This window comes from Zingiber officinale, chromosome 2A (assembly GCF_018446385.1).
Source record: "Zingiber officinale cultivar Zhangliang chromosome 2A, Zo_v1.1, whole genome shotgun sequence".
NCBI classification, from domain to species: domain Eukaryota; kingdom Viridiplantae; phylum Streptophyta; class Magnoliopsida; order Zingiberales; family Zingiberaceae; genus Zingiber; species Zingiber officinale.
The window spans coordinates 148,381,677-148,390,368 of record NC_055988.1 but is presented as its reverse complement, the minus strand read 5'-3'; the positions used below and the strand labels follow the sequence as shown (position 1 = coordinate 148,390,368).

Genomic DNA, 8,692 nt, shown 5'->3' with positions numbered 1-8,692 from the left:
AGACTAAAGTGAGGCTGATTTTGTCAAGCTTTTGGTAATTCAAGTTGCGAAATTGATGTGATGCGTAGAAGAATCGGGAGTCGATCGTCGAATCGAGAAGAAAATTCACCGAGTAAGATACTGAGGCCTACGCTCAGTCTAGTTTACTTGAAATAGATTCGTCCCACACCTCAGACTGTGTTTCGAGGTTCTCTTGGGTCATCTGTTTCCAAGATGCAACGGCAAAACCATGCACAAAACTAAGCACTAGTTGTTCGTGGCGAACTCAAAATGCACCCGAGTGCTATCACAAGTAGTTCAGCCGAACAGATCCATGACTAAGAGAGTTTCTGTGGGAGAACTCTGAAGGATCAAAAAGAATTTATATATCTCCACAATGGTATGATATTATCTACTATGGACCTAAGTCATCATGATTTTGCTCTTGGACTCTATCCAAAATGTGTTATGCCAATGGAGATATCTTTTTCTCATAAACTCATGATATTTCCTATGTGTTTTCAATGTGAGACTATTTTTGTAATCTTGTAACCCCAACAATCCCTCCTCAACCAAAGGACCACATGGTCCCCTTCAAGTATTGAGTCACTTTTGACCTGCTTAAGATCTCTCTTCGAGTATCGGGTCACTCTTGACATGCTCAGGGCCTCCGCTCAAGTATTTGGTCACTCTTGACTTGCTCAGGGCTTCCCCTACTTCGTTCAAGGTTTCACCCACATGGTTCAATCTTGGATCATGGTTCTGGTTCATACTTCTTCCGACGATTAGTCTAGTGTAGAGCGACTTTGCTATAATACCACTTGCAGGATCGGAAAGAACGCTAGAGGGGTGGAGGGGTGGGGTTGGGGGTGAATAGCGATGATCGAAAATCGAAAGCGAATTAAAATGAAGTACGCAGCGGAAGAGAAATAAACCAGCTTCGGGCGGCAGGAGTCCTTTTCTTCAGCAACCTTCTCCCTGCAAGAAAAGATTATCCGGGCAATAAAAGTTATATCTATCCTACAAAACAGAGTTGACACAACATAGCAGATAGGGTAGTATTTTGATCCTGTCTCTTCAAAACCAGAATCTAGTCAAGATCTCAACTTATGCTTCTCAAATGGACATAAGTTGGATTGACGCCTACAGTTCCCTCAACGGGGAACACGTCTTCACTAGATCTCTTCTCCAGTTGCTTACCTCTACTTACCATTTGCAGCCACTTGACTTGCCTCCGACCCACCAAGTCTTTCCGCCAGTTGTCAAGTCCGGTCAGGTCCTGCAGACTCAACCAGATTTCTCGCCAAATATTAGGTCTCGTGGACCTATCTGGACTTTTCTACCAGCTATTAGGCGTGGAAACCAAGCTGGATTTTAGCCTGGTGTTATGTCCCTCAGACCAGTCAACTCTTGTACACTTGGTAAAAAAGATTAGACAAACATCACATCTAACTTTAACATATCTGTTATACATCAAAATTAGATTATTAGTGCAACATGCACCCAACAAACATGGGTGGGTAGATCTTGCTCTTCATCTCGTTCTCTCTTTCACTTATCTTTCGCTACTCTTTGTCCCTTGCTCAAGATCCAACTTCCTTATACAGGATCTCTCACCTTACTTGCAATGAATGATTAAATTATGATCATTTAATGCTGAATTTAATGTCATCTTAAATCCATTTAATGTCTTCATTAATGTTGGAATTAATATCGCCATTAATATTAAGACGTTACGAAGTCACAATTAATAAGTTTAATATCGCCATTAATATTTACGGAATCACCATTAATTTCATATTAATGATTTCGTTATACTCTTAGTAGGTAGCAAAAAGATATTCAGGTGGCAAAATATTAATTCATTCTTTTGGGCAAATTTTGCCTTGACTGGTGTGATATTCGATACACGCAGATCATGCTCGTACACGAGTTAACTTGGTTTAATAAAATTTGGATCTTGGATTTACATCCACCTCTACGCATGTGAGACAGTCTCTTCCCATACATATATTTACAATATCAATGTATATACCATAAATTTAATTATTAAGAAAACTAAGAGATTTCTTTATGTGTCATAATTTTAACTAATAATAAAACTAAATGATTTATAATAATATATGACTAAAAATTTATATATAATAGAGTCTCTTAGCTTTATGTCCATCTCTATTATATTTCCAACCCACATTTCTAATCGAGAAATATATTATGAATATTAAATTATAGATGAAGTGTTGTTTTCGTGTGTGTATATATATATATTAGTAAATAGTTTGGATATCTTTTATATATAAAATATCATTTATCACAGTTGTTAAAGTTGGAGTAAAGTGGGCCGTTATCCTAGTGTGATCGACGATCTCGCACTATCTTAAAAAAAAAAATTACGAGTGATATTTATTCTAGCACAATAATCTGTAATATCGAAAAATTAAGTACCTAATAAAATATTTTGTAAATTGATTCTAACAGCTATCGGGCAAAGTTGTTAAAAAGTTGATAAAGAGATATTTGGTGCCATGAATGATTTCAAATGGGCAATTTTCAAAAAGAAAAGAGTGAATTAGAATTTTTTTTTATTGAAAACACGGATCTGGATCGTTCAAACGCTCGGACACGAATCTTGAGATAGCTCTCGTGCACGTGTTCGCACGTGCCTGGTAATTCCTTTATATGTCGGTGGCCGTCAATCCTCCCTTCGCCGGGGATCCAAGTTTGCTATTTTGGTCGTTCTTTTTTGTCTACTGCTTGCTTGATTCAGCTTCAGGAGGGGAAGAATGGCGAATTCTTCGTCGGAGGTGGTGCCGGCGACGCCATTGCTCAAGGACGACCTCGACATCGTTATCCCGACGATCAGGAACTTGGACTTCCTGGAGATGTGGCGGCCCTTCTTCCAGCCCTACCACCTCATCATCGTGCAGGACGGAGACCCGAACAAGACGATCAAGGTACCGGAGGGCTTCGACTATGAGCTGTACAACCGCAACGACATCAACCGCATTCTCGGCCCCAAGGCGAACTGCATCTCCTTCAAGGACTCCGCCTGTCGCTGTTTCGGCTATATGGTTTCCAAGAAGAAGTACATTTACACCATCGATGACGACTGCTTCGTGAGTCTCCTTCTTCTTTCCCTCTTGTAGATCTGAGGTTTTAGGTATGGATGGCGGTAAAACTCGGATCTGAAAGAAAGATCTGGTTTTGGCCCCTTTTTGACACGGTGTTTTGCTCATGTTTTCCTAGGGTTGGAGGATTTTTGTTGCTCTTGCTACGTGATTCCTTCATAGTTCAGTAGTTGATAGAGCTGAATTCTTTTGCTTTTATATGATCTAGATTAGATTATCTTGCAATTTGATATTTGTTTGCATGAATGCATAACTCGTCAATCCAGCAAACAAAATTGCAATTTGGTATATATATATATATATATATACCAAATTGCAATTTTGTTTATTATTGTTCTAGATCTATGGCTTTTCCGCTCGTTGCTATTTCTTTATATGCTCAAGTCAAAGATGCAACTACAATTTGCTAACTGAACTATTTGGTTGATGATCAAATTGCTAAGTAGATCTTTCAGCTGAATTGAAATAGTGTTAACTTTGCCTCTGTAGCCGTGCTTTATGGTCCAAGGTTGATGCTTCGATATTACAACTTTGTGTGTCTTTCAATAGCATTAATATAATGTAGTTGGTTAATTTTAGAAGATTAATGTTATGTATTGATCCATATGAATTGTATGAAGATAATTGTCCTGATGATGTATGATTGCCCCTGAATTGAGTTCTATTGATCCTAAATCATCATTTTCAATTTTCTCAAACAGGTTGCTAAAGATCCATCGGGCAAGGAGATCAATGCACTCAAGCAGCATATTCAGAATCTCCTGAGCCCTTCAACTCCCTTCTTCTTCAACACCTTGTACGATCCCTATCGCGAAGGTGCTGACTTTGTTCGTGGATATCCTTTCAGCCTTCGCGAAGGTGCTCGAACTGCTGTTTCTCATGGCCTCTGGCTCAACATTCCTGACTATGATGCCCCCACTCAGCTTGTCAAGCCCCTCGAGAGGAACCAAAGGTATCTTCTCCCCACACCATGATGCCATGCTTCATAGAACTGTTGTTTTTATGCATGCTTTCCTTGTTAGGTATGTCGATGCAGTTCTTACAATACCAAAGGGCACTTTGTTTCCTATGTGTGGCATGAACTTGGGCTTTGATCGCGAACTCATTGGACCTGCAATGTACTTTGGGCTTATGGGCGATGGCCAGCCTATTGGACGGTACGATGATATGTGGGCTGGGTGGTGTGTCAAGGTCAGATATTGTCCTACATTTCACGATTTGTTCTTTGAATCATATTGTAGTCTTCCTACAGCATCTGTAGTCTGGCTACATCTAGAATCTGGAAAAACAATTCTAAATTCCTAAATGTTTATGCTTTGAACAGGTCATTTGTGATCACTTGGGATTGGGAGTTAAGACTGGCTTACCCTATATCTGGCATAGCAAGGCCAGCAACCCTTTTGTGAACCTGAAAAAGGAATACAATGGAATCTTCTGGCAAGAAGAGATCATCCCGTTCTTCCAGTCTGCTGTTCTTTCCAAGGACTCCACAACTGTGCAGAAATGCTACATTGAGCTCTCAAAGCAGGTGAATGAGAAGCTGGGGAAGATAGACCCCTACTTTAACAAGCTTGCAGATGCCATGGTGACATGGATCGAAGCTTGGGATGAGCTCAATCCGCCAAAAGTAGCCGCCGGAGTGACCAATGGCCCAACCAAGGCAAAGTAGATTGCACAACTATAATTTCAGTTTCTTCCTTATGTTGCAGTTTGATGTTCTTGATATTCAGTGTTCTTTTCTCACTCAATTTTATGCTTGTGTTGCAACGACTTTCTTTTATTAAAAAGGTTTCAAAGATCAATAAGGACATCATATAGGATGAGCATTTAACCCTGACTTTCAGCATTCAGCAGCACACTGAAGGGTGGTCTACAATAACCATGGCTAAAGAACATGTCTGCCACCACCTTGTACATTGCCTCAGTAAGGTGAACTCCATCCCAATTTACGAACTTGCTTGGCTGCGAGCAAGCTTTAGTAACATTCGGCGAGCCACAGGTAGCAAACAGGTCGAAGTTGTATGAACCTCCCCCACTGCCACAGCACGCCTTCAATGGCTCTGTAAAACCATAAGCTGCCGGGTTCTTCATCACTGTGTGGTGTGCCCCAAGATAGTCGGCATACGAGATAATGGCATGGGGATATCTCTTCCTGAGTTCCTGCAAGTTGTTCTGAAGAATCACATTGTGGTTGTAGCTTTGACGGTTTACGGTCGCACAGCATTGGATATCGTCTCTGTCGTCCGATGGAGCCAGTGTCAAGGCGAGTGGAAGGCACCCTGTCAGAGGCAAACCTTGAACGATGATGTACTTGGCACCCCGGAGAATCAGTGCCTGTTCGATAATGGAAAATGATCGAGAGACCTTGAACAGAGATGAAGAATTGGGGATGGATCAGAACAAACCTCGATGAAGTTGTTGACGTTCTTTAGTGCGAGTTTCTGGATGATATCAGGTGACAGGGTGGAGGTCAAGCTGTATGCGTAGTCGTTGGCCCCGATCTCGCCGACCCAGAAGAGCGTGTCTGCGATCGCCGCTTGGCATTCTGACGAACCGCGCCGTTTGCAGCCTTTCTCCTCTAGGTGGTTGTCAAACCAGGCGAGCTGCGTCATCAGGGACTGCGGTGTGATGTCCACTGTGACATTGTTCTTGACGTAGAAGTCGTGCTCGATCGCCGTCGATCCGGCGACCGCGAAGTTCACTCCGTGGGAGGAGTCGGCGGACCTGTCGAAGTAAGGAGGCAGGAATGGGAGTGAGAGCGCATCGGCGAGGAAGTCCACCACGAGTCGGCCGTCGGAGTATCTGTTGGTGGAGTGGTGAAAGAAGGTGGCGCCGTAGGGGGGTCCTGAGACATAGCCAAAGGAGTAAGGCCCGGTGGTCGAGTGGGTGTTGCCGGTGTCGGTGAAGGAGTCCCCGAAGGCGTAGATCTTGGAGAAACGGTGTCGTTGCTCAGTCGACGGGGCACCGACAATGGGACGCAGCAGGAGCACGAAGAGGAAGGAGATGGCGCGCGAGCTGATCATTGTGCATTCGTGTTAGGGAGGACAGATAACTGCAGCTGTGGTTTAAATATATAGTTGCAGTGGGACGGGAGAGCAGACAGCTCTAATTCAAGTGCCTTTAAATTCTTAACCTACCACTCCATGAATGATGCTTCTTAGAAGAGATCCATGGACGGTCGATGCATGCGACTCGATTCATGTTTGGTTGGAGGCGGTAAAGGTGGGTGAGGGGAGGAGGGCATTGAAGGCGGGAATTTAATTGTCGGAGTCGGAGAGGTGGAGGTGAGGGCCTGATCGATGGATGCCGCTGCGATTTAATGGTACCATCGGTATCCAGCTCGAGTCTCGATGCAGAATTAGTATGTCATCACGCTGTGTCACCTTGAGTTGGAGCCGCCAAACCTGAGTTGACGGCTCGAATTTAGGTTAATTAAATTTAGTCATCTCTCATTATACCTGATTTATTAATAAAAAAATATTATTCTCCTCTTCTATTGCAAATAAAAGAATTATCTTATCAACTTTATCTCTGATTGAAAACTCAGTTTCGAGAAAAATTGTATCTCTAAACTCTATTTCATAGACGGTTTTATTTTATTACTGATCAATGAAAAATATAACTTGATCCTGTCCGAGTATGAGTAGACGGGCGCTGGGAAGACGATGCTCACGTTGACTGGATGTCGACTGAAGATGACACGAACTCCCGATGAGTTAAGCCTGCAACCACAGAGTCGTTAGTGCTGGCCGAGGAGGGGTTTCCCGGCGATGACCCTTCGACGCTCAAGTCAGCTACCGGCGACGAGTAAATGAAGTAGAGAAGAAAGGAGCAGCATAACTGTAGTAACAGTAGTAAAAAACATACCTCCGATGAAGTTTTGGGGCTTCTTATATAGAGCTCCCAGGAGGCGCGCGCATGCTTCTCAAGACGTGCGCACTTCCCAAAGCATACCTGGAAAGGTTGTGTCAGAAAAGCGTATCTGACGTCATACTTGAACAGACCGAACATATCCTTGGTATGACAGTGGAAGCTTCCATCGTACGATCCTCTGTCTGGCCATGCCGTTGATCACGCCGGCTGTCGATAACACTGCTCCCTAGGAAGATATTGTCAACTGCTCCCTTTGTCTGCTATTGGGTCGAGTGGGAGAGTCGCTCGACCAGTCTGCCGTTTAGGTGATGCGACGGCGGGGCCGAGCGTCCGCTCGACCAATGAGCTATTGTCCGACTCCACCTTGTCGAGCGAGGGAGCATTAACTACCAGGTCGAAGCCGTGTCCCTTGCTTAGCCGAGCGGGATGGCCGCTCGACCTTTGTCTCTTCCCGCTTTGCCTTATGAGCGTCAGAAACTCGGCGTCAGGCCGAGCTGTCGAAGTGCCGGGCCGGCTACTCTTCCTGCTGATCGGGAAGGTAGATCGCCCGATCGGACGCATACCCCGGATGTTGACCATTTTGACCTCCTGCTTGGCGGCTTACCACCGGATCATAACCCTTAGAAGTATTAGAATACATTACAAATATACACTTCTTATCCTTAGGTCATAATTTTACATATTTATGAGTTTTATCATGAATATAAGCAGCCAACTCCAAGGTTTCAGATTACTCAAATATGATTTTTCGTCTGTCCAACATTCATATAAAGTAGATGGAATAGATTTACAGTGCACTCGGTTAAGTATATAAGTTGCAGCAAATAACATATTTCTCTAATAGGAAATTGACAAATTAGTTTGAATCATCATAGACCTAATCATATTTAGAAGAGTTCAATTTCTTCTTTCAGCAACTCCATTTTATGAAGTTCCAGGAATAGTTAACTGTCTAATAATATGTTTCTCATTACATATTATCTTAAACTGATCAGACAAATAGTCATCTCCATGATCAGTGCACAAGGTTTTAACTTTACGTTCTAATTGATTCTCAACTTTGTTCAAATAATGAGTGAAGTAATCTAATACTTCAGATTTATGAGAAATCAAATACACATGACCAAAACGTGTGAAGTCATCAATAAATGTAATGAAATAAAAACTTCCATGTCTAGTATTCATATTCATTGTACCACAAATATTCGAATCAATTAATTGCAATGGTGATTCAGCTCTAATAGTCTTACCAAATAGTTTCCTAGTTACTTTTCCAACTAAACAATACTCACATATAAATAAGTTAACTTTAGTATGAGTGTCGAGCATACTCTTTTTAACTAATCTATTCATTCGTTTGTGTCTTATATGTCCTAATCTATCATGTCAAACTTCATCATTTGCATCACCATCGTTTGTAAGAGCAATATTTGAAAAAAAAAAACCATTGTTGCCATAATTAATATCTAGTTATATATCCAGCACTATGAAACCATTTGATACATAATCATATTCTATTAACACCGAGTTAATACTTAGTTCCACATAACGACTGCAAAAGTTTACATAATAATGCAAGTCAAGAAGACTAATAACAGAAATCAGATTTCATCAAATCTCAGGAGCATACAAGACATCATATAGAAATAAGGTATGCCCACTAAGTAAGTTGAGTTTGCAAGTGTCAATTCCTTTTACTTCAATCTTTACAT

General features: G+C 42.0%; 2 protein-coding genes across 2 annotated transcripts; one reads left to right on the top strand and one right to left on the bottom strand.

The window, feature by feature from the left end:
• The first annotated feature begins 2,682 nt into the window (after positions 1-2,682).
• LOC122042606 (UDP-arabinopyranose mutase 3-like) lies at positions 2,683-4,912 on the top strand. Its single transcript, XM_042602792.1, has 4 exons — positions 2,683-3,095; positions 3,809-4,059; positions 4,130-4,298; positions 4,432-4,912. The coding sequence occupies exons 1-4, from the start codon at positions 2,763-2,765 to the stop codon at positions 4,774-4,776; spliced, it is 1,098 nt and encodes a 365-aa protein (XP_042458726.1). The 5' UTR covers positions 2,683-2,762; the 3' UTR covers positions 4,777-4,912.
• LOC122042605 (GDSL esterase/lipase At3g48460-like) lies at positions 4,864-6,147 on the bottom strand. The gene is made up of 2 exons (XM_042602791.1): positions 5,513-6,147; positions 4,864-5,441 (listed from the first exon to the last, which is right to left on the bottom strand). The coding sequence occupies exons 1-2, from the start codon at positions 6,128-6,130 to the stop codon at positions 4,935-4,937; spliced, it is 1,125 nt and encodes a 374-aa protein (XP_042458725.1). The 5' UTR covers positions 6,131-6,147; the 3' UTR covers positions 4,864-4,934.
• Between the last annotated feature and the right edge of the window lie 2,545 nt (positions 6,148-8,692).

Bases quoted from the DNA above. Each gene is read 5' to 3' on its own strand.
- LOC122042606 (XM_042602792.1), top strand. From the start codon at position 2,763: ATGGCGAATTCTTCGTCGGAGGTGGTGCCGGCGACGCCATTGCTCAAG. The intron at 4,060-4,129 runs GTATCTTCTCCC...TTTCCTTGTTAG, and splicing joins CCCCTCGAGAGGAACCAAAG to GTATGTCGATGCAGTTCTTA. The intron at 4,299-4,431 runs GTCAGATATTGT...TGCTTTGAACAG, and splicing joins GGGCTGGGTGGTGTGTCAAG to GTCATTTGTGATCACTTGGG.
- LOC122042605 (XM_042602791.1), bottom strand. From the start codon at position 6,130: ATGATCAGCTCGCGCGCCATCTCCTTCCTCTTCGTGCTCCTGCTGCGT. The intron at 5,442-5,512 runs GTTTGTTCTGAT...ATTATCGAACAG, and splicing joins ACGTCAACAACTTCATCGAG to GCACTGATTCTCCGGGGTGC.